The 23,357-nt window shown below is 49.6% G+C and overlaps 2 protein-coding genes across 17 annotated transcripts in view; one reads left to right on the forward strand and one right to left on the reverse strand.

Moving 5' to 3' along the window:
• The first annotated feature begins 195 nt into the window (after nt 1-195).
• RARS1 (arginyl-tRNA synthetase 1) lies at nt 196-19,149 on the forward strand. Of its 7 annotated transcripts, XM_068959268.1 has the most exons (17): nt 227-298; nt 1,339-1,438; nt 1,829-1,896; nt 5,058-5,192; nt 5,722-5,910; nt 10,186-10,297; nt 11,335-11,435; nt 11,881-12,002; nt 12,378-12,498; nt 12,815-12,944; nt 13,301-13,405; nt 14,389-14,567; nt 15,153-15,262; nt 16,169-16,274; nt 17,483-17,655; nt 18,375-18,622; nt 18,998-19,149. In XM_068959268.1, the coding sequence occupies exons 3-17, from the start codon at nt 1,870-1,872 to the stop codon at nt 19,105-19,107; spliced, it is 1,968 nt and encodes a 655-aa protein (XP_068815369.1). In that variant the 5' UTR covers nt 227-298; nt 1,339-1,438; nt 1,829-1,869; the 3' UTR covers nt 19,108-19,149. The 7 variants fall into 7 exon arrangements, with proteins under 7 accessions (XP_068815370.1, XP_068815368.1, XP_068815369.1 ...); XM_068959269.1 differs by lacking the exon at nt 1,829-1,896 and having other exon boundaries at nt 196-298; XM_068959270.1 differs by lacking the exons at nt 227-298; nt 1,829-1,896 and adding an exon at nt 573-723.
• Nucleotides 17,691-23,357, reverse strand: part of LOC104154075 (rho GTPase-activating protein 7-like) — an 87,505-nt gene continuing 81,838 nt past the window's right edge. For 6 of the 10 annotated variants that reach the window (XM_068959265.1, XM_068959255.1, XM_068959257.1 and 3 more), the window contains 2 exons: nt 21,302-22,556; nt 17,691-19,675 (listed from right to left, as the gene is read on the reverse strand). Coding sequence is in view for 9 of the 10 variants with exons in the window: in XM_068959255.1 (XP_068815356.1) it covers nt 22,413-22,556 (144 nt within the window). In the remaining variant the exon portion in view is untranslated. The remainder of the gene's footprint in view (nt 19,676-21,301; nt 22,557-23,357) is intronic. The other 4 variants (XM_068959260.1, XM_068959263.1, XM_068959264.1 and 1 more) reach the window with 2 other exon arrangements.

Consider the following 23,357-nt stretch of genomic DNA (forward strand, 5'->3'; position numbering starts at 1 on the left):
TGAGGGCTTTTTTTTTTAAACGCGGGTTTTGCCAACAGCGCCCAAGAAATAACTCGCCTGTGCCCTGTTTGGTTGTGTTTGTAGGGCAACGCTGTCTTGCGCCTACTCGCAGAAGAGCCGAGCGTCCCCGACACCCCCCGCCCGCCACCGCCTCCCCTCAGGCGGCCCCGCCCCGCCACCGGCCGCTGCGACGTCATAACGGCCGCCGCGCCGCGCGCTTCCGGCTGCGGGCGGGGCGGGGCGGGGCGGGAGGATGGAGGCGCGCGTGGCGCAGGCAGCCGCCCGGCTCGCGCGGCAGGTCAGGCCCGGCCCGGCCGCGGGGGGAGCGGGCGGGGGGGCGTCGCGCGTGGGGGAGCCCCGCGCGGTAACGGCTGCCTCTATCGGCGGGGCGGGGGGGCCCAGCGCGCCCCCCCCCCCCCCCCGGCAGCAGCCTCCAGGGCTGCCCGGAAACTGCCGACCGGAGTGTGTGTGTGTGTGGGGGGGGGGGGGATACCTTCAATGAGTGAAGGGGAGGGGTGGCGGTTGTCTTGGGGGGGGGGGGCGTGCGTCGCTCGGGGCGGCCGGGCCGAGGGCCCGAGGGGGCCGGGGGCAGCTGAGGGGAGGGCGGCCCTCGGCGCCTGCCGCCGCCCGGGAGGAAAGAGCTTTGCCGGCGCGTGGCCTGTGATCTCCGTCCGCCCTGAACGCGCGTTGTTAAGGGACTTCTTAGCGCGTTTTCAAGTCGCGGTGGGTACGATGAGCCGTGCCGCGGAAGACGGAGGTAGCGACCCTGGCTGTTGCACCTCTGCGACTTCTTTTTTGCCGTCGTGTTTCTGCTTCGCAGTTGCTGGGCGAGGAGGGGCAGCCGCGGTACCTCGCCCGCCGTGGCTGCGGTCCGCTCGCGATGCGGCAGAGAGCGGAGGCGGCCTTCAGCCCTGGAGCTCGGGGGGGCCCGCAGGAGGCCGCCGTGGTGAGCCCTCCAAGGCCTCCTGAACACCCGTCGCCCGTCCGCCTGCCCGCTCCCGGCTCCGGCTCCCCGGAGCCCTCCTGAGCCAGCTGGCGGCGTCAGGCCTGCGCCGGTTGCTGCCCGGAGCCGGCTGGGGCAGGAGGAGGCGGCAGAACCGCGCAGGGGGCAAGGAGGAAGGGACGAGAGAGCGGTGCCCTGACCCCTTTGCCAGGCTGCTTTCTCACTCTCTTTTCCGTTTCCTTAACGCGATGGAGGAAAGCTCTCTTCCCAGAGACAGAAGTGTATGTGTGTTACACGTTAATTCAGTGGGGTGTTTGGAAGACCGTTTTGTGCGCTAACAGAAACTGTAAGGATGATTTTGGTTTTGAAAAAGCTGTAGTTTTTTGTATTCACAGGTGAGGGGAAGATTTCTAGTACTCAGCTGACCAGAGAGCCCTTGGAGATGTCAGCATGACTTCATATAATTCGCGCAGCTTCTCATGAGGTGGTCATCAGGTATGACCCTTTATTGACAAGTTGTGATATGTCCAGGGCGGTAGAGTAGACAGAGTAATCTAGGGGGTAAAGTTTTATTTCCTGAACGGCAACGAAACCAGTAGCTTTTTCCTTCCTTTTCTTAGTCGTATTTTGCAGATCAGAGGTGTAGTTGCCTTGTCTCCCTCCGTCACTCGGATGATACTCTGAGAAAGGAATTACAGTGTGTATCTGTACTCTGATGCAGTAGTCTGGTTTTCACAAAGAGCAGAATTTATAATAACCCTTTAAATAATACCCAGCATTTGTAGGTGATTTGCTAGAGAATTAGATTTATCACAGGATAAACCTAATACCTCCTGTGATAAAGGGTGCTTCTGACATGTGAGCGTCTATATGCCCGTTTTCCAGGTGAGCACTGCTCATGAGTATGAGGTGGGGGACCTTGAGTGATGTTATCCTCTCCACTGGCCCATGAGGTACGTTCTGGGAAGCTCTTCTGGTTGCTTTTTTGGTGCAGTTAGTTGTACTCAGCCCTGTGGCTGTCCTAGCCCTACTGCTGGGACCTGAACCCCATCGATCCTGGTACGCAGAGTAATCATTGCTGAGTTTGAGACAAGCCTTCTTGGATGAGTGGCTTTGAATGAAAAGTTTAGTTGATCATCTATGTTAGCTCTGATGAGCACGAGAAGGGAGACTTAAGTGGCAGCAGCAATATTTGGGTAGCCAGCAAGACTGCTGTGTGATGAAACCTTTTGCTCTCAGTTCATACTCGAGTAACATAAAGATTGCTGCCAAAGCTTTCTGACGAGGAGCAGCAAGATGGGAAAATGGGGCAGTGTGAGCTGACACCTTGGGTTCGCTCAGTTCCGAAATGGGGCCAGCCTGAATACCTCCTAACTACAGATGTTTGTGCTGCAAAATTCCTGCTTCTGTGCAGTCATGAGAAAGAAGTAGATGGGACTTGGTGAATTGTATCGGTGCTTTAGGGTTTTTTTTTTTTCTCCTGGTCAAATCCAAGCAATTAGGAGATGAGCTGTCACTTTAATTTGGCATGGGAAATGCTGTTTGGGCCAGGTGTGTGCTCCAGTGGGTCAGAGATTCCTGAGAGCCCTCGAGTTCCAGGTTGTGGCTGCCCACGCCGATGAACCTCTTTCTCCTCATCCTCTCTCGTAGTGTCACAGTACAGAAAGGAACTCTGGTAAGATACTGGGTATGTTGTCTCCTGCAAGTTTTACCTTGGGTGACCAGAGACGTTTCTGATTTTGTAGGACAGTCGGGAATGAATGTCTGTTCTGACGAGATTGCTGACGGTACGGAAATATCTCAGTGGCCATAGCTCGAGGGGGGATCCTTTACTGCAGGAGGAACAGGAGTGACCTGCTCGTTGGCTAGGGTGTGTAGTGATGTTAGTTTCAAAAGCAGGAAGCAAATATCTGGATCCAGTCATGTTTATCATCTGTGCAAAACTCTCCTAGGCATCTGACTAGCTAACCTGTCCTGAAGCTGTTGGCTTTGCTAGAGAGCAGGTAGTACTGCATGGATTCAGAATTTATAGATAATGTGGTAGTAGGAAAATAACGTATCTTTGTGCTTTTCTTTCTGTGCACGTTTTGTGGGAGCTTTTTATTTTTGGTAAGTTTAAACTTGAATTATCTGTGTCGCTGCTCTAATATTCCTTTAAGTCAGTTTGTTGCACTAGTGCTTGCTTAAATTTACAGTGAAACACTTGTAAAATAATGCAACGAGAGCGCTCTTGAACTCTTTTAAATTTGAAATTCAGTATGAAATTTTTTCAGATGAGTCTGAAAGTTACCTGAAATGCTATTGGGTCAGGCAAGTAGGAAAAGTCAAACAGTAAGAACAATACATTTTTCTTTTGGTTAAGTGGGGGAAAGTGTGCGTATGTATGTGAGAGAAAACCAGTCTTTGATTTGGGGGAAGGGGGGGTTGCCTTGAGTTTAAGAGGAAAAAAAAAAAAGGGATAGGAAAGGAAAAGCTGTGGAGGACTGTTTGAGGCGAGGGTTTTTTTCTGAGTGTTTGCCATGCTGTTGAATGATTTTAGGTGGATAAATGCTAGTACAGAGAGGTTTTGATAAAGATTTTTTTTTTTCTCAAAGTCCTGCTTCTTCGCATCTCAACCTGCAGGAAGCATCCTGTTCTTCTGTAGCACAGGAGACTGAGGTTGTAGAAGAAGTGCCATGGAAGCACTGAAGCGCAAGTGAAGAATGGCCTCAAAAGTACTGCTTTGCAACGTGCTCTATATACTGGCCAGTCTTAAGACTGTTATGGCCCAACTTGTGTTTTTTGGACATCTACAGTTAGTTAATAGTTGGCATTCATGGGAGCTGTTGTTGGGGTGGAAATACGAGGCCAGAAAAACGCGACGATACTCCGATCGTTTCAGGAGCAACAAAATAAATGAGTCCTTCTCTGCTAAGCTTTGGTGGCCTTTTTGTCTGTCACAATAGCTTGAGCTGCCTCCTGCTGTGAGAGTTTTGGTAGGTAAGAGGCTGAATGAATCAGATGAGTGGCTGGTGAGCCAGGCTGGGGAATGCCTGCTGGCCACCATTGCTCCAGAGCGGCAGTGGGTGGCTCAAATTTTCAATAGCTTTCAGATTTCTACTTGTCTGTCAGATTTGAAGGAGTGTGGCTGATAGGCACAAAACCTATTACGGGGGAGGAAAAGCGGCAGACAACAGAGATGAAGTCTCAGATACGTGGTGCCCTTAACGGAATTGGGCGAGAAAAATTGCTGCTTCTTGCAGCAGCTTCTAACTGTTGGGCTCAAACTGCTTGTTGAAACATGTTTGCGTGTGTCCCAGGCTGTGAGGCCTCGAGGGGTGAGGGGAATCTCCTTTTGCTCTAGCTGTGCTGAGTAGAAGTTCTTTGTAGAGAGGATGGAGGATGCAAATCTGAGGGACAGCTAAATGCCGAAGTTTATTTGGAGCGTAGAAATCTACCTGAAATTCCATATTTCTCCTGCGTGCCTCGTATCAGTTTTAAGGGAGAAGCCACACTGCAGGTAAGGAAAGAAAGGTTGTGTGACTAGGTGGAAGCGAGTGCACGCTGCAGAAGTGGCCCCGTGCTCACCTCTGAAGCAGCACGCTGTTACTTCCTGGCATTTCTGTCTCTAGTTGGCATTTGAGCTTGCTGGGATTGTGCGAGTGATTGTGTTTCATCCTCTGGAAGAGAAAATGTAACCTAGCTTTTGAGATGATGAAACTGGGTGAAGCCTGAAAGAGACATCAAGGAATTTCAAATTATAATAGTGGACTTTCTTGAGATGAGGAAAAAAAAAAAAAAAAAAGAGAAAGCATTTATTTGGAGAATATATTTTATTAGCCCAACCTGTCGTCTGTCTTGCACAACTCTCTTGAGATCAGGCCATGTTATCTCACTGACATTTTTTAAAGAATGTGTTGGAGTCCCTATCTTTGCTGTGGATAAAAACCACCATTAAACGTACATTAATTGTTTGGAATTATTCACCTTATATGTTGTTGCTGTCATATTTGTGGGGCAAAACTAAAAGCGTACGAGAAATCTCAGCTTCTCACCTTCTGTTCCCCCCCCCCCCAAGAATTGTTGTTCTTAACAACAAGAATTGTTGCAAGTTTCAATCTGATTTGTTTTTCAGGAAAATGAAATTAAGTTCTTAACTGCAGAAATTGAGCGCCTGAAGAACTTTGGGTGCTTGGGAGTCTCCCCGAGTTTGGAAGGATTGCGAGACGAAAACGCAAAACTTAAATATCGGTTAAACTTCCTTCGAAAGGTAGGGGAATAAAGAATTACTGCTGTAGCGCGTGTTTTTGTCCATACTGAGACAAGGTAAATGATGCCGTTTTGTTACAGCTTGTGATGTGTGGCAGCTTGCTCGCTCTGCAGTCTAACACCTTAATTGTAGATGGCACACTGGATATTTTGTGGTTCGTTAAACAGAAAGTTTCCTTGTGAAAAAATCTCAGTTGGTTAATAAGTCCACCTTGTCGTGTCTTGGACAACCATGTAGCAGGGCACCCCGGTTACAGGTGGACCAGCTGAGGTCTCTAACAGGATCACTGATAAAGGTGTGCAAAGTAATGCAGGACTACATTCAGGGAAGGTATTTGTGCTGCGAGATTCAAAGGGGAAAGGCAGCGCTTGAATTGCATGACTTTAATGTTGTATATGTTGCTGCTGTGCCTAGAGGTGTCAGGCCAGTCTGTCGACCGGGCTTTGCCAGGCAGCCAGGGGAAGAAGTGGGATGTAACTGCTCCTGAAATGCTGTGAACTGAGCCTTCTGGATTTTGGTATTTTCTCAGAGCCTTCAAGAGGAAAGAAGTAAACCGGTGAAAAGCATGATCAACATCAACAGCTATCTTCAAGAGATCTTTGGAGCTGCCATTCAGGCTGCCTACCCAGATTTAGAAAACCCTCCGCTAGTGGTGACACCAAGTCAGCAGCCCAAATTTGGGGATTACCAGTGTAACAGCGCCATGGGCATAACACAGGTAAATCTGAAAGATCTCCAAAGAGAAGAAAAGATGGGGATGTTGTCTGTTGGGAGCTCATCGATGGACAGCGCTGTGAGAGGTCCAAAAATGGACCAGTGTCGGCCTGTTGTGGGCCTCAGGGGTGAGAATTCATTCAGTGTTTATGGCGTTTTCGGAAGAGCTGGTCTTTACGGAGTAGGCCTTTAAACCTCTGTTTAGATGACTGACATGAGAGAGGAGAGAGAGTGTCTGAGCTACCTGTGTGTCATAGAGGAAAACTGCTCAGTTCATGTGGTTGAAATCAAATCAGGATGCGAGTGCTGTATTGATCTACTAATGACATGCAATTAGCTGACAGGTAGGGAGCTACATGTTTGGGATCAATATCCGCAATATGATAGATAAACTACAAATATTGAACAGTTGCAAAATGCTAATAAGCACTGCACATCTCTAAATGCTCTTCTGTAATGCAAGAAGTTGTAACACACACCCCGCACACTTTCATGCAGTTACATGCACCCCCCTCTTCTCACAGGACAGGCGGGTTACAAACACACCCCTTTTCTGGGAGCACGAGTTTCCCTCCTTGCACGCATCTCCTGTGGGAGACATCCTATTCCATCTCTGAGTATTCTGATGACATAGGAAAAATTGAAGGTTTGGGGTATTGGTGAAGGAAGGGATGAGAGCTAGTGGCCCGAAAGCTTAGTGAGAGCCCTTGCAAATGGGAGGAAGTGAAGGGCCTCTAAAGACACACTGCTCTGGTTCTTAGCTTTGGACCTGACCCAGGGTTTCTGGTGTGGGCAGCCTCTCTGCGAATCTGTGTTTGCTTTATCAGGGATGTCCAGGCCATCTCCAGTAGCCATCTGTCTATAAGGGGAATAACCGTAGCAAGTTGACGAGCTGAATAACCTTAAATATTCTTTGTGTAGACACAAAGTGAATTTCTCCAGGGTGTGATGCCTAAAATTGGACAGAATTAAAACTTTGCTGTGTTGATGCTGAGCGTTCTGGGGGAGTCAGCAGGAGTCATGAGCTGCCTCAGTATTTCTAGATACTTCTTGTCAGCTCTTCTATACGAGAAGGGAGATGATGACAGTTGGTGCTAGACAGATTTATGTTGCACTCTCTGTAAACTACATGAGGTAATAATTAGTGCAAATTTAAGTAATGATATAGTTTCAGTCTGTGGCCCCAGAAAGGCTGGCTGACTGGGGCCAAGCGCAGCACTGAATTGCGGTGGCAGTAGTCTGGATGCACAGAAGCCGAGTTACGCATGGGATACCAGTAAGAGCTCCAGGCCAGCACCCATAAAACCAAGCATTAGGCTTAAGGTTAGTCCAGCAGAGAGGTTTGTTTTGAAGCAAGAGGATGAATAAGGTCAGCTGGCAGCATTTTGGAAATTATAGTTTAGTCTTCCACCCCAGAAAACCTCCCCCACGTTTGTTGAGTGAGAGTGTCATTTGACTTGTTCTCAGTCTCGTTTCCGTACCTGTAAGAATGGACTGAGTTTTAAAGGTGTTTTAAAGTAGGAACTGAAAGAAAGCAATCTGATGAAGGCATGTGAGGGTTTATATAAATTCAAGTTGGAACAAAGTGTTTCAGGCAAAAAAGCAAAACATTGATTTCTGTCGTCTTGGAAGTTCTCAGGAAACTGTAACAAGGGCTCCACTTTACAGAGCACCTCTGAAGTGCGTGCAAAAGGAGGGAGTTTTTGTTAACCTGGCTAGTATCGACAGGGTTGTTTTGAAAGTTATGGCATTGCTGCTGTCTAGAAAATCTTTGGCCAAAGAGGAGCCAGACAGAACGGGAGTTGCTCAGTGGGGTGGGAGTGTTGAAGTGAAACCAGGCTCTGGGCCAACGTGGAGGGAGAAGGTAGCGAATTCTAGCCTAGGTGTGAAAGCATCCGAACTTTCAATGCATTGATGCCTTTGAGCGAACGGATAGACTCTTTGTAATCATGGATCTTTTATTTTGTAACCTGCAGTCTCAACGGAAGGAACTTGTAAGTTGTTAATTCCCTTTCATTGATCGATTAGACTGTGAATCTTGACATCGGACTTGCACTGTGATACGTGAAATTCTACTTGCCTCAGGTTGCCATCGTGAATCTTGACATCGGACTTGCACTGTGATACATGAAATTCTACTTGCCTCAGGTTGCAGCCTGTGGCCACTGTGTGTTGTCCTGCCCAGTGAGTTTGACTCCAGGACAGCATCAATACGTGCCAGCCAGCAGGCTCCTGGTCTGAAGCACCAAGGCAGAAACAGCCCTCAGAAATACGTGCCGTCTTCCTTTGGTCTCATTAGCATATTGTGCCTGGGCTCCAGCCAGAGGAACACCCTGGGTGACTGCACTGACACAAACTTTCAGAGCTTTGCCATTTTTTGACCGCTGTTTTACCCCAATTAAGTTGCGGTTAGGATTCTCGAGCCTTTTCAGTGTCGACACTGTTTGCATAACTCGATGTCCAAAGTCCTCTGTGTTTGAGGGCCTTTGAGGCAGGGTTTCTCGTTCCCGATTGTCAGCTGTACCAATGGATAAAGATTCCTAGAACAGGCTTGGCTGTAGAGTTTCTTCCCAGAAAGGCGGACGCTACAGGCTGGGTCTGAGCTTGGGAATACTCAGGCGTAGCGCACTCGCAGCATAATCATGCAGCAGAGCCAGGGGATGCCATGTGGTCATTTCTGAGGGCAGCTGGTTGTGTATTTCCCCGTCAGCCTCAGTTTTAGGGACTTTACCCTGGCGTGTCTCCCCTTCAGCCTTGCTCCCACAGGAAGTCTCGGTTCTGCGTAGAGCTGGAACGCTAGTCGCCACGACTGCGGGAGGAGCGGGAAGTGCCCCGACTCCCAGGCAGCACTAATACGTGCCAGGCGGCAACATCTCCGCTCAACGCGCCGATGTGGAAACAGCCCTCACAAATGTGTATTGTTTTCCTGCAAGCTCGTTAGTGTGTGTATTAAAGCCTGGGGTTTGAGCCAGGAGCTCCGCTTGCTCCTTAGAGTAGTAGGAGTGTGGTGCCTGTTTTTGGAATGGTTGAGAGAACATTGCCTGGAACCTGGTGTTGCATTTATTTTTCCTATAGTTTGCATTTTGAGTAGCATTGAAGGTGATTGGTAGAGGTGTTCTGTTCTCCCCATTCTAAGCCTGTACCAGCCTGTGAGGATCCTGTTGCGATCAAATGTATGGCAGGTTAAACAGGAAACTGAAAGTTGTGGAAAGTCCCTTCTTGCAGCGGACCACAAGCCAGTAGACTGGTGTAAATTCTGAACCCACGAAGAGCTGCGTGCTCCTTGTGGCCCTCGTGGGAGTAAGGTGATAGGTCATTTTCAAACGTGTTACAGTAAGAATGGACATTTTTTAAAAAAAATTCTTGCAAGAAATGTGTTCAGAAACACATTGTTCTGTCAGATTTTGTACAGTGTGAGTGGAGTGTTTTACAAGGGACCGGTTGGGCTGGCTCACAGAATTGTAGGTGTTTGTGGACAATTTGCGGTCCTCCTAAAGGCGGCTTTTTTAAGAATTGCAAAAAAGCTATGTGAAAAGATGCTCCTGGAATGGACAGATAAATTGTGGAGTAACCTGGGGTGTGAGCTTGCGTTGTACTGTTGGAGTTCCTCGTAGTAGGCCATTTCTGCCTGGAGGGAGAAGGTGAGCTACTTCACAGGCAGTTGTTCTGATGCTTTTTAAAGAAAATTGGGCAGTGTTAGGGTCATCTGGTGACTCGGGTTGTTTTGTTTTTAAGTTTGAGTCTAAGGTAGGATTGAAGGCGGTTTGCTTTAGTTGCTTTCGGTCATAAATTAGCAAACTTGCTCTGAAAGCACACTCAGCATCTACTGTAGATGTGGTTTAAAATTTTCAAAAGTGAAGCTTGGCAGAACTGAGGATGCATGTGGGACTGATGAACAAGATTTTGAAGCAATGCTAAGGACCGTGGTAGCTACATTGATTTTGAGTTTTCCCCTTTTTACTAGCTTAGAGAAATCCAAATTTGCCAAAGCACTTGACACGTCTTGAAAAACAGCCTGACAAGTTTCTTATATTTGGGACTACCCTTTAGTTGCCCATAGCACGAGGGAATGAACACGTTAGTCTAGTTAGACTTGTGTGTAGAAAGAGCTAATGTAATCTGCAAAATCTGGTAGAGGGGTTTTTCTGTGTGTGTGTCTGCATTACTGAGCTACAGAATCACGAGGATCTTTTAAGGCAGTAGGAGCTATGCTTTCCGTTTCATTCTGTGGAAGGTTTTGCAGGATCAGCTTTTACTCGAACCTTTTGCTGTGTTTCAGATACTGCTCAAAACCATGGAACAGAAGGTGAGTCCAAGAGAAATCGCTGAGAAAATATCGAAAAATATTCCTGCCAATGAATGCATTGAGAAGGTTGAAATCGCCGGTCCTGGTACGATAGTTTCATGTTAGGCCCCTTGTATGTTTTAAAGCTGACATGGCAATTTTATACTGGGTGGTGATCAGGGAAGCTGAGCTGGGTTTGACTGTTCTGTAACTTTAAAAACTAGAGTTATGGGCTGGAACTAGAGTTCCAGCAGAAAATCTACCTTAGCTTGTTTTCGAATTGACAAGTGCGATCCTGGCCCCTTTAGTTAGAAAACGTTCTGCTGACCCTCAAGTGATCAGCTTTGGCCCTTTGCCTATCAGTGACGAGTATCTGGTGAATTCACTGCAGAAATCGGTATGCGCTTTGGGCTGAGACCTGGGGTGTTTGCCGTTGCTCGCCCAGTGAGGAGGCCTTGCCCCCTCAGCACTGACCTGGGATAGCGGAGGTTAATAACTGCTGCATCTCTCGTGTCCCTGTGACCCTGAGGAAGAAATAAGAGGGCTCGTGTTCCTTAGGGCTGCAGCATAAACGCAGAAATAACATGGCGCAGCCTTTCAGGGTGCTTGAGCCAGGGGCTTGTTCCTTAGTTCCGCACAAACGGGAAAACTAAAGCGGCGTTGTTCCACAAACGTGAAATTGTCCAGGAACGACTATATGTTTTAGGGTGCTAATTTAAAAAAAGGAGAGATGGAGAAGTTTGTTGTCCTTGTACCTATCCAAGGACTGTATTCTGCAAACCTTAGCAATATTATTTATTTTCTCTTAAAGACTGTTTTTACAAATTCATCTGTGAGTGGCAGTGTGCAAAAACAAGTCATGTCAATGGTCTAGCTTTTAGAATCTGCCTGCCTCCTGCAGTGAAGGTGTGTGAAACAGGCTCTCGTAATCTGCAAACAGAAATTGTCTTTTAGTGACAGCTTTGTTGTCCTGTTACTGAAAATGTTTTTGTCTTGTCAAGCTAATTTCATATGCTCTTGTCCCTGATGCGAGGAAACAGAGATCCAAGGGAATAGGGGAAAAAAGAAAAAAAAAAAAAAAAAAAAGTGGTCTGAGGCACTTTTGCAGCCCTAGTGCTCATTGCTGGTTTTTCTCCTCTGAAGGTTTTATCAATGTCCACTTGAGAAAAGATTTTGTATCAAAGCAGCTGAGCAGTTTACTGGTGAATGGAGTTCAACCACCAGCTATCGACCAAAGGAAAAAGGTATGGCAGTAAGCACGTAGGCATCCCGTTCACATGCAGATGGACGCGTGCTGGACAGCAGGTCGTTTTGATATTGCCCTGTGAGGGTATATGTTGAGTAGGTGGGTGGGCACGTCAGCTGGTTGTTAAAGTGAATGAGATGGATGCAAGTTAGGGCTGGGGGCTCGCAGGGGCAGCGTGTTATGCCAAGGCTGGTCTGGGAGTGCCAGTGTGGGAACGATCCCTGCCCGTCTGCTGGGCGCCCGCAGCAGAGCCCCGAGTCAGACACCTGCTCCGACAGCCCTCGCTGAGCCCTCTCTGCTGCTGTGCGCTGCTGGCACCGCAGCGCCCTGCAGGTCAGCAGAGGTGGGCCTCCCCACCACCCGGAGAAACCCACGCTGAACACGTAGGATGTCGTAATGGTCACTGTCTTCTATTCATGTTTTCCTTTGTTGCCGTGTCTAAGGTGGTGGTGGATTTTTCTTCCCCTAACATTGCAAAGGAGATGCATGTTGGTCACCTGCGGTCTACCATCATTGGAGAGAGTATGTGCCGCCTGTTCGAGTTTGCAGGTTATGATGTTTTGAGGTGAGAGTCAGTGTTTGGGTGGGGAGGGCTTGTTTGACTAAATTTCTGCAGTAACATATCTGTATGCTTTGGTCTATATTGTTTTTTTTAATAAACATGTAACAAATAATCCTTGAGAGTAGGATTAAGAGAGCAAGCTGAGCAAGTGTAGCGAGGTGAGAAACCCTGAAGGGTGACAGCCTCATTGCATTGAAATCAGGGGCTTTTGCGTGTTTCTGGTTTCTGATATTAGGGGGTTTTATTCTTTTAAAATATATATATTAAAATATATATTTCATATCTATCTATCTATCTATCTATCTATATATATATATATATATCTGTATTTTAAAATATGTATTTGAGAAAACATTTTTCTTTTTTAATTGCTTCAAGGTTAAACCATTTAGGAGACTGGGGTACCCAGTTTGGAATGCTTATTGCTCACCTCCAAGACAAATTTCCGGATTACTTGACCGTTTCTCCTCCCATTGGGGATCTCCAAGCTTTCTACAAGGTATTTTTAGCAAATAAGTGTGATATTTATGTTGATGCCTGAAAAGCAGACTGAGGGGCTTTGTAAATTTGCAGTGTAGTTTTGGAGAAACAAACGAAATGAATCACTGTTAATAGATTATGGTAATTACCTACTTATAGATAAAGAAGTGCTGTGTCTTAAGACGTCTTGAGTTTCGGTTTGGGGCATATTTAAAGGACTTGGTAAGCATGCTGCATCTCTGTCATTTGAGACAAGAATGATTTGAGTCTGTTAGGAATATTTGGCTTTTAGGGGGGAAACAGATGTTTTGTTCATGTAGTGTGTTTCACCATAGGAATCCAAGAGGAGATTTGACACAGAGGAGGAATTTAAGAAGCGTGCCTACCAATGTGTGGTGCTGCTGCAGAGCAAAAACCCAGACTTCATAAAAGCATGGAACTTGATATGTGATGTGTCTCGGAAGGGTGAGTTTGCCAGATACAGATACACTTGTCTTGGCAATAGACAATAGAATGGTATGGCTTTCCTCACTTTGGGTATGCGTCCCTCCGTTTTGTTTTTTTTTTTAAAGAAATCACTGCCACAGTGCTATGAGAAGCTTAAAATAAAAAGGTGATGCAACCAAAGCATTGGGCTCTCTGAAGAGAGAGCGGCTAAATCTTTTTTCTCGTGAGTCCTAGTTTGAGCCTTACTCTGACAGCCTGACCAAGAGACTGGGTTTTTATCTTCAGGGACTTGCTGTGCCCGTCAGTAAATAGATGTCACTAATTCCCACTGCATGCTTTTAACCCAAGTATTTTGTTCTGTTTCCGTCCTCAAGAGTTCCAGAAAATCTACAACTGCTTGGACGTTACACTCATAGAGAGAGGGGAATCGTACTACCAGGAAATGATGAAAGATATCGTGCAAGAATTTGAAGACAAAGGTGAGGCTTTCTGTCTTGGAATCAGAGATTCTGCCCTTGTCAGGATGAGCGAGGTAACCTTGCTCCTGTTTGGCAAGGCTTAGAACTGATGTTTTCCGAGCTGCATGTTGCTCTTTTTCTCAGCCACGTTTCCTGAGTGGATCTTTTGTGGAGCTCCTCCTGGAGAGGCTTTGGCAGAGTTGATTCTTGTATGGCTCATTCCGAAAAGCTTTACTCTTTGCTGCTGACACCAAAAGCAGCTTGTGTGTGGTATTTGTAGGAAATAGCATGAGGTGCTACTGAAATTTATTCTAGCCTCAGTAAATAGTCAAGGAGTGATACATGACAGACTTCCCAGTCTTAGTGTTGCAACTATTGTAATGGGCTTTGGCCGTTTCCCGCCTAATCACATCACAAAAGGAGAGCTTGCATCTGAGAATTCTCTGTGAGGACAGTGGCGTTTTAGGATTGTGTTGACTTTGAGACTGGTAAGAAGCCAAATGGGCCATAAGGAGTCTCTGGGTTTATGAGTTCCTGTCTGGATTTGCAGTCAGTGATTGCCTTGACTCTTGTCGTCTGTAGTCTTCTGCCTAGTTACAGCTCTGATATCTCTTGTACTAGTACTCATTTCCTTAGAGTTTCTGTTGCCTTTAATGCCCAACTTTGTGATGCTGTTTCGGTGGCTGTAAAGGTGGATCTGGATGCCAGTGACATGAGGTTTTAAATCTGATTTGATCTGTTTTGGTAAAGCCAGATCTATACAGATCTGCTTGCTTCTGCATAGTCCAAGTTCTGAAAGTGCAGTGCAGAATATGAGCTGACTAGAGAGAGAGTTTCTCTTTTTTTTTTTTTTTTTTTCCTATTTTGAGCTGTACGTTATTTGGAATGCGAGTGCACGGCCTTTTCTTTCTGGTAGCATCTAGGAAGAGAAGTGTTTCTGCCTGTCCTGTCCCACAAACCTCCCCACGCGATATGACCAGGAATGTATTCCATTGTTTTTCTAGGATTTGTCCACGTGGATGATGGGCGGAAGGTCGTGTTTGTCCCAGGTTTCTCAGTTCCCTTGACAATCATGAAATCAGATGGAGGCTACACATACGACACATCTGACTTAGCCGCTCTTAGACAAAGGCTGTGTGAGGAGAAGGCTGATATCATTATTTATGTTGTCGATAGCGGCCAGGTGAGTACGTCAACCTCGGCTGCCACTGCTGCTACAGATCATCAGGAGTGTTAAATGAGGGGTGCAAGAGTAACGTAGGTAGAACGCTGTAAGGGTTTTCAGCTTGGAATATTGGCTCTTGTCCTTATTGGTGTAACTGTGAGCCTGGTTTGGTGACTGGTGATGTCCGTGGAGAGCACCTAGAACCAAATGGTTAGGGAGACCTTGTCACGTGGAAGCGAGTGAAGCCTGAATCTCAGCAGATTAATCTTGAAATGAGATTTGTACTGTTTATACTTAGGTCTCCCTTTACCTAAGGAAATGCAAGGGTCATGAGGTTGTCAGCACCGTATCTGAGCGGTGATGGGAATTTATGGTTGCTCGAGAAAGATCTTTGAACCAAGCTGAACTTTCCCAAGTGGAAGTTGTCTGTGGAGCTAAAATCCTTTCAAGTTTCATTGCGAAGGAGATAAGGCGGAAATTGATGTGAGCCTTGGGAACGTTTGCCTTGTCCTTTGTGATCTTGGTGTGGGTGCAGAAGATACTTGGGAAGAAAACTGTACCTGACAGAATGGGTTGAGAACTGGTGGAATTTGTGTCTTGCAGTCAGTGCATTTGCAGACAGTGTTTGCAGCTGGACAGATGATCGGCTGGTATGATCCCAAAGTGACCAGAGTGACCCATGCTGCATTCGGAGTGGTACTGGGAGAGGACAAGTAAGTCTTTGAATGAAGTTTTTCTCTGTATCTGCTCTGAAGAGGATGTTTGAGTGAATGCAGACTTGCTTTTCCCTGTTTGTTGACAAGAATGTATGTAGCATGCCAAAAAAAAAAAAAAAAAGCCCAGGTCCCATGCTGTTATTTGTAACTGTGAGCACACATCATGGTCCTTTGATGCACGTAGTCACTGGTGCTGTAGGGAGGCTCCCTCCTCGGCCTGGCCTCTGCTGCCTGGCAGTTGGGGAAGGGACCTAAGTTGCCAGTGGGAGTGGCTGGTGGAAGTGCAGAGGAAGCTAGTGGAAATAGTGGGAGATGTGGAGGGTAAAGGCAGCAATTGTCTTTATTTTCTACCTGCCTCACGGCAGTACAAGGACAGCTGAGAAAAGAACCTCTGTGTCCTAGTCCGCAGGCCAGGCCCTTCGTACTCCAGAGGACGTCTTACATATCTGTGAAGGTGCGGTTAAACCGGTGCGCTCTGTAACTGTTACATGCAATTGCAGACAGAGTGGTTTTGCTGTAGGTTTGTTGTAAGAATAAGGTCAATGGCTGAACTGGGCTGGGATCTGGCATTGATACTGTGTCCTGCCTAACATATGGGACTGAAACAGGTCGTCTTGACTGTGCCTTCGTGGCCACACTCCATGGGTGTTTTGACAGATTTCCACACTTTCTGCTAGGTGTAGCTGTCTGAGTGGTGTCAATTTCTTCAAGAAGGAATTTCTCCTTCATGAAGGAATTTGTGGGCTTTGGTTTTTCTTAATAAGCTGGAGATATGAGCGGTGGAAATCCCTCCAAGAGTTCTGATGGGTGTCCTGGAGCTGCCTGGGCACAGGTGGAGTCCTAGATGGAGGGTGGCAGTGTTTTGTCTCTGTGCAGGCGGTCATTTTGGCTGTGTGTTTTCAGGAAGAAGTTCAAAACTCGTTCAGGGGATGCAGTGCGTCTTACAGATCTGCTGGAAGAAGGGCTGAAACGAGCCATGGACAAGCTGAAAGACAAGGAACGGGACAAGGTAGTTATGATGACTTTCTTATCTTTCCTAAGGACTTCCCAGATCTGTTCACAGACTTGTGATTTCCACATTATGGATACGAACTGAAAAGGAGGACACTGCCAAACTGCTCGGGAGAGGCTGTGGGTTGTGAACAGAATCAGTGGTGTTGTCTGGGAGCGGTCAGAGTGAGGTGCCATCATGGGAAAAGAAGAATGACCTTGGGTAGGTAGGAGAAAACGCGAGCTGCAGGCAGTATGATGGCCTCCAACTGGTACCTCAGAGCGTTGTAAAGACTGGGCAGGGGAGCTGGCCTTGCAGGTACCATCAGGTCTCCCTGGTGCAATGGAAACAGCTGCAACTCCCTGAGATTCAAGAGGTGGTGGTGGATGGTCCTGCTGGGCTATCGGTGCCCAGCACTTGGGACTTCTGGTGAGGGATACTAGGGATCTGCTGGGGGCTTTGGCCTCAAGCGTCACCCTTTTGCTTGGAAGCTATGGATGATTTTTCTGGGAGCCCTTTGCTTAATGAGATTTCTGTCTGTTGGGGATTGTGACAGCCTGGAAGCAGACTGGACGGTGTGGAACATGGAGTGGCACGGAAGGACCAAACTCTGTCCAAGCACTGTGGGAGGCAGCAGAATTGGGAAGTGCAGCTGTTTGGTGCTGTGCAGCATAGGCCGAAAGTCCTGTTTTATACATGAGCAAGTAGAGAAAGACCACCTTGAAAATCTCCCTAGGGCTTAGGTGACTCGGGTACCAAGTGCTTTACCATGCTAACAAGGCGCTGTTCCTTCAGGGAAAGTTTTTATGAGTGCTTGGATTGCCCGGTATGTGGTTTAAGGGTTGCAGGGCCAAGTGCTTGGTGTGTGTATGCACAGTTTTTAAGAAGCAGGGACATGCTGTGAGCATCATACTTGCACAGTAGATAGCACCATGTGGAGCACAGAGGTTCTGTGGGCCTTCGGGAGTAGCAGGAGTCACCCTTAACATGGCCAGGCTACAGTGCAGTTCGGATGCAAGAGAAGTGAGGGGCAGATATGGGATTGGCTGTCCTCGTTGTAAAGATGCGTTTGAGCCTGGGGCTGGGTGCCATGTGGGTAGAATCCCCCTTACCTGCCTGCGCTTTTGTCTGAGCTGTGCTGAGTGGCCAAGGCTGTATGTTGCAGTTTGTGATGCTGGCACAGCGTTCCTCCTCCTGACCACTCTCCCATTTTGAAATTGTAACAGGTCCTCACCGAGGAAGAGCTGAGAGCTGCCCAGACGTCAGTTGCTTTCGGATGTATTAAATATGCAGATCTCTCCCACAACAGACTAAACGATTATGTGTTCTCCTTTGACAAGATGCTGGATGACCGAGGAAATACAGCTGCTTATTTGCTCTATGCCTTCACCAGGATCAGGTAGATCAAGTGTGTCGTGAGTGGCTTTAAGGTGATCTCTTATGCTGTCTGCGTGGGTTTTTTTTTTTTTTTTTTTTTTTTTTGCAGCAGGCTTTGTGTGTGTTTGTGGAGGCAGGGGGTGACTTAGTTGGCAGTGCTGTTTGGGGTAGTTGGTAAGAGAAGTCAGCTATACTGGTACGCCGTGTAGGCAAAATTTTACTTGTCATTGTGGATGATGTCCTGTGCTACCTGACACTGGACTCCTCTGTGACAAGCATCCTGGGCTTTTTAGCTGAGAGGGAGGGAACTATGGAAGTTTCTGGTGACAGCTTCAGCGATTGAGGTTTAGGTGGCTGGAGAGGGGAGAGCCTATGTTTCAGCAGTTGCTCACCTCAGCTTATTGCCTGAAGTATTGCCATACCTCTTCATAGCAGCCTCATCTGGCACCCTGGGCCCTGGTTTGCTTGCCAGCATCGGCTGTCCTTGCCCACACGTGTGTCCAGAGAATATCGCTCCCTATTCCTTTGCACAGTACCCTTTGAATCACTCCTAGGGCAGCACTTCTGTGTGTTCCTGTAGCAGATGCTCTCTTGTAGTCTGGTAACCCAAGACTGGGCAAGTGAGGAAGTTGGGTGGTGGCCTGTCTGAAATGCCAGACGCATGACCAGCTGCAGGGTCAGGGCTGGGGCAGGTTTGCAGCGGGACCCACACGAACAGGTTTGTGTTTTTGATTGTTTCAGAGCTATTGCTCGCTTGGCCAATATTGACGAGGAGATGCTGCAGAAGGCAGCCAGGGAGGAGGTGCTCATCCTTGACCATGAGAAGGAGTGGAAACTGGGCAAGTGTATCCTGAGGTTCCCCGAGATCCTGCAGAAGATCCTGGAAGACCTGTTACTGCACACACTCTGTGACTACCTCTACGAGCTGGCCACAACCTTCACCGAGTTCTATGACAACTGCTACTGTGTTGAGAAGGACAGGCAGAGCGGTGAGTTTTGGCCTAGGGATGCAGCATGTGCCTGTGTCCCATACCACAGTACAGGTGACCTGTCGGGCATTTCCCTGTGTTGCAAAGGCTGTTGTCACACTACTTGCTGCTGCAGAGCAAGTGCTGTCAATGTGGGAGGCGTGAAGGTGGCTGGTACAGCCTATGTCATCTGCTGCCTGTGAGCAGGAAGGTTGAGTAGGGAGCTGCAAACAACCAGGCACCTGGAAACACAGTGGTTGGCCAGTGTGCCCAGCTTGGGGGGGAAAGGGAGGAGGCTCGGTGCGCCCAGCTCGGGTAGTAAATGCTGGGTTGTGGGGCAAGGGTGGGAGCACTGTTCTGAGCAACTGCTCCATCTCCTGCATTGCTGTTTTGCAGGCCAGATTGTGAAGGTGAACATGTGGAGGCTGCTGCTGTGCGAGGCCACCGCCACCGTCATGGCCAAGGGCTTTGACATCCTGGGGATTAAACCTGTGCAGAGGATGTAGCTGTGCCCTGTGGGGTGACATTAAAGTGACCGAACACCTGGAGGTGTCTGCATGTCTTTTGGGATGGGGTTGAGGTGAGGGATGGTGTTCTGGGAGAGAGCAAACAAGGAAAGAATGGCAGGGAAGAGGGATAAAAAGGGAGGAAGGAAGCAGGAGCCTGGCTTCAGAAGCTGTGGGTACAGAAACAGACAAGAGGGGCCACAGGCACAGCTCAGAGCCTTGGTGTGTACAGGGGCCCAACCTGTGCACACAGCCAACAAAGGCTGTAGTTTGCACAGAGAAGTTAAGGACCCAGACTTGTCCAGACACCCAGAGAGGACATCGGGAACCCCCCCAATCACAGCTCAGTCACGCACAGTCCCAGAGCCTACTTTCCTCTGATGACACCCAGCATCTTCTTTACCTTATTTGTCAAGTCTGTGCAGGCTGTGAGCGCACAGGTCACCCAGCTCTTGACATCTTCACTGGCGTCTCCACACCTCCTCCATGAAGCTCTCGAGGGAGATGAGCAGCTTCATCCCAGCTCATGGAAGCTGTCAGCAAGCTGATTGAGGCAGCAGTCAGATACCTGCAAGAGCAGAGGAGCAGCATACTCAAGGACTGAGCTTTAATGTAACATACCAGGGGCATGTGAAACAGCAATTACTTTCTCAGGACAAAAGCTCCCTGTTACCAGGCATACCTGTGATAACAGCAGCACTAAAAAGCTGCTAGCACCATGCCAGCAAAGCACCTCATGGTTCGGTGCCATCCACTGCGTGAGTGATGCTTGCAGACCACAGGCCCCTACTGGGGGCTTGCATTTGCTCACAGAGCATCCCTTAATGCAGGTGGGTTGCTAGGCTCCACCACAGCAGGAGCACCTGCAACACTGGTGCTTTGCAGAACAGACTCCAAAGTACCTGTGGAAAGTGAGGAGCGTATTGTTTGTGCTCCATGCAGGTCCCAGGAAGGCAAATGCAGCCAAAGTCCACTTCTCTGTGCAGGATGAAAACTACAGCTGAATACAGGTTGCCACTGGCAGATCATACAGATAAGCGGTAGCAGCCCTCTTCTCACCTACCTCTTCTCCACATACAGGACTCACCCAGCCCTACCAGGGCTGCCTGCAATACTTAGGCCTAGCACTTGTGCATGCTGCACAGTTTGCCCTGGGGGTGCCTGCGACTCCAGTCATGGCCTGTGGCTTGGGATTGTGGGGGATGTGGAGGGTGGGTGGGAGGGGAATGGACAGACAGATGGATGACACTTGGATCCCCCCCTGCATGTGTCACCTGGATCACCTGTGTCTCCCAGTACGCTGCCAGAGGCCCACATGGAGTACAGACTGGAGGGTAAACCAACTGCTGCCGCTCTGGTGCATCACTGCCTTGTGTGGGCTTGGCCACAGGCACGGCCTGCACCAGTCCATAAAAAGGGGCACACGCGCAAGTGGCTTCCTGTCCATGTCTCAGAGGATGCAGTGCCTGGCCCAGCACCACAAACGCAGTCCTCACTGCTAGCACAAGTTCTCCATCATTATGTTTCCCAGTAGAAGAGAATAAATGTCGTCTTTCTTCCTCTCACTGTTCTCATTAATTTCTAGTTCCTCCTTGGCCTTTTTGCCTTGCCTAGCCCTTAGTGTCCAGCTCATTGCCAAATGAGTCAATGTCTGTCTCTGCCTTACCCCACTAAGGAGGCACCTGATGGTCTGCAAGCGCTCTGCCCAGCATGGCTAGCCTCCAGTCTCGGCGTCATGACCTCCAGAGAGTCATGGCTGGGCCTGACGGGGCTGGGGCCCGAGGACAGTCTGACCTCCAAGGGCCATCCTGCGTCTGGAAGCTGAGCACGCTGGCACTCCCACCCTGTGGGGGCGGCACCGTCAGCTGCCAGCAGTGCTGGGGTGTGCAGGCAGGCGGGCAGCAGCACCCGGAGGAGCAAACCCAGGGGACAAGCAGCTCCATTAACTGCAGTCCCTCAGCAGCTCACACCAGGGAAATGCCTTTCCCTGCAGGAGGAATGCTCTGAATCCCTGCAGAGCTAGCATACGTATACATATAAATACACACACACACACCCACACAAAAACTCTGGCAGTGCCCTCCCTCCTCCTGAGACTCAGTGGGCACTGATGGCTGGCGGTGGCCTAGGGGACAAGGAGACAAGTGCGATAGCAGGGCTGGGGCTCACCAGCCAGGCCCCTGTCCCACAGTACCTGAGTGAGGAGAGCAGCTTGGGCCCCGGGGTGACAGCTGGGATCAACTGAGAGTCCAGCTCGCCAGGCGTGTCCATTGGTGACGAGGCAGGTCCGAGGCCAAGCCCAGCGGGAGTCAGGAGGCAGCGTCAGGTTCAGGGTTGGGTCCAGTGACAGTAACCAGGGTCAGCCACAGTCCAGTGATTGCCAGGCAAGTCCATAGTGACAAGGCAGGGCCGAGGGGCGGGGGCCAGCTCAGCAGGTCCATGGCTGGGCCCAGGCATGGCTGCGGCCCCATCCCGCGGAGCAGTCTCGGAGCTGGTCCTCCCCGTCACCAGCAGGACAGGGGCAGCCCTCACACTAGGCTGCCTCTGAGCCCTGGCACCAAACTACTCTTGGTTGGGGGTGGGGGAATCTCAGGGCCCTGACCACCCCCCCCCCCCCGACCCCTAGCAAGGGCTGCCCCACCCCTCACGCAGGTCTGGGGTCAGGGGCCTGGTTGGAGCCGGAGCGCCCTGGTGGGAGCAGGCGGGTGTATGGTGTGCGCTGGGTTCAGAGCCAGCTTGAGACTTGCCCAGGGTGGGGGACATACAGCTCTGTGGGCTGGGGTCACCATGGCTCAGTCCCCAGCTGCCACAGGTCAGAGGCTCACTATAGGGCCCAGGGCAGGCGGCAGGGTCAGGGCACCCCTACAGGGCTTTGGGGGCATGGGGTTGGCAGGGATAAGGGGGCATCAGGCTGCCTCGAGACAGTCGGGACCCTCGGCTGGGTTAGAGGTCACACAGGAGACCTGGGCCAGGTTGGGGAGTGACACATGGAGGATCAGACCTGTGCTGGGCCAGGCAGGGGGCACTGAGAAGCACAGGGCTGGGTTGGGGCAAGGGGCAGTGCTGCGGGGGGGAAGCCTTGGGGCAGGCCTGTGGGCTCAGTTCAGGAGTACTACATTTTGGGGGGGGGGGGGGGGGGGGGCGGATGAGCCCCCACACAGCCATAGGCCAGGCCCCTGTCCCACAGTACCTGAGTGAGGAGAGCAGCTTGGGCCCCGGGGTGACAGCTGGGATCAACTGAGAGTCCAGCTCGCCAGGTGTGTCCATTGGTGACGAGGCAGGTCCGAGGCCAAGCCCAGCGGGAGTCAGGAGGCAGCGTCAGGTTCAGGGTTGGGTCCAGTGACAGTAACCAGGGTCAGCCACAGTCCAGTGATTGCCAGGCAAGTCCATAGTGAAGCAGCACAGTCAAGGTCAAGCCAGAAAGTCAGTCTGCAGGTCAGGACCCAGGTCTAGATCAATGACTGTCGCTCAGGCCAGGCCCAGTGGCAGAACCTCAACTTAAACCAGATCCCACCTGCTCAGGTTGCTCAGGGCCTCAGGTTTGAGTATCTCCAAGGATGGAGATTTCATAGGCTCTCTGGGCCCCTGTGCCATGTTTGTCCACTCTCCTGGTAAAAATGTCTTCTTAATCTCTAGTGGGACATTGCCTTGCTGCAACTTGTTCCTGTTGCCTCTTCTCTTGTCACCATGCACCTCCCAGACAAATCTGTCCTCTCTACACCCTCCCATTAGGTGGTTTTTAGATATCAATAAGATCCACCCCCCCCCCCCGCCATCACCCTCTTGTCTTAAGGCTGACCAAAGCCAGCTTTCAGGTGCTCCTCATACACATTGTGCATGCCAGACCAGACCATCGCTGTTTCCACTGGACTCACTCCAGTATGCCAATGCCACATCTCTACGCCATGCAGGCATGTGTGCAGCCGCTGCCTCACTGGGTCTTGGGTAAAATCGTCCATTGAGACTGCAAGGTGCCTGGGGTAACTTTAGACACAACGCTCCCTATAGGGCATGCTTCTCTTCACACCACTCTTTTCCTCTCCAGTCTACCCAATCCTTCTGCTTCAAATTATTCCTTGGATCTTAACTCTGACCCCCCTCCCCCCCACCAAAGACCAGCAGTGGTGGCTCCAGTTCCACTGTGCTGCCATCTCAGACCGCCTTAGACACTAGTCCTACTACCATCTCTCTCTTTGTCCCCCCCACATCCCCTCCCTAGCCCTGTCCTACCCGTGTCTTTCAGGCAAACC

The sequence above is a fragment of the Struthio camelus genome, chromosome 13, assembly GCF_040807025.1.
Source record: "Struthio camelus isolate bStrCam1 chromosome 13, bStrCam1.hap1, whole genome shotgun sequence".
NCBI lineage: Eukaryota > Metazoa > Chordata > Aves > Struthioniformes > Struthionidae > Struthio > Struthio camelus.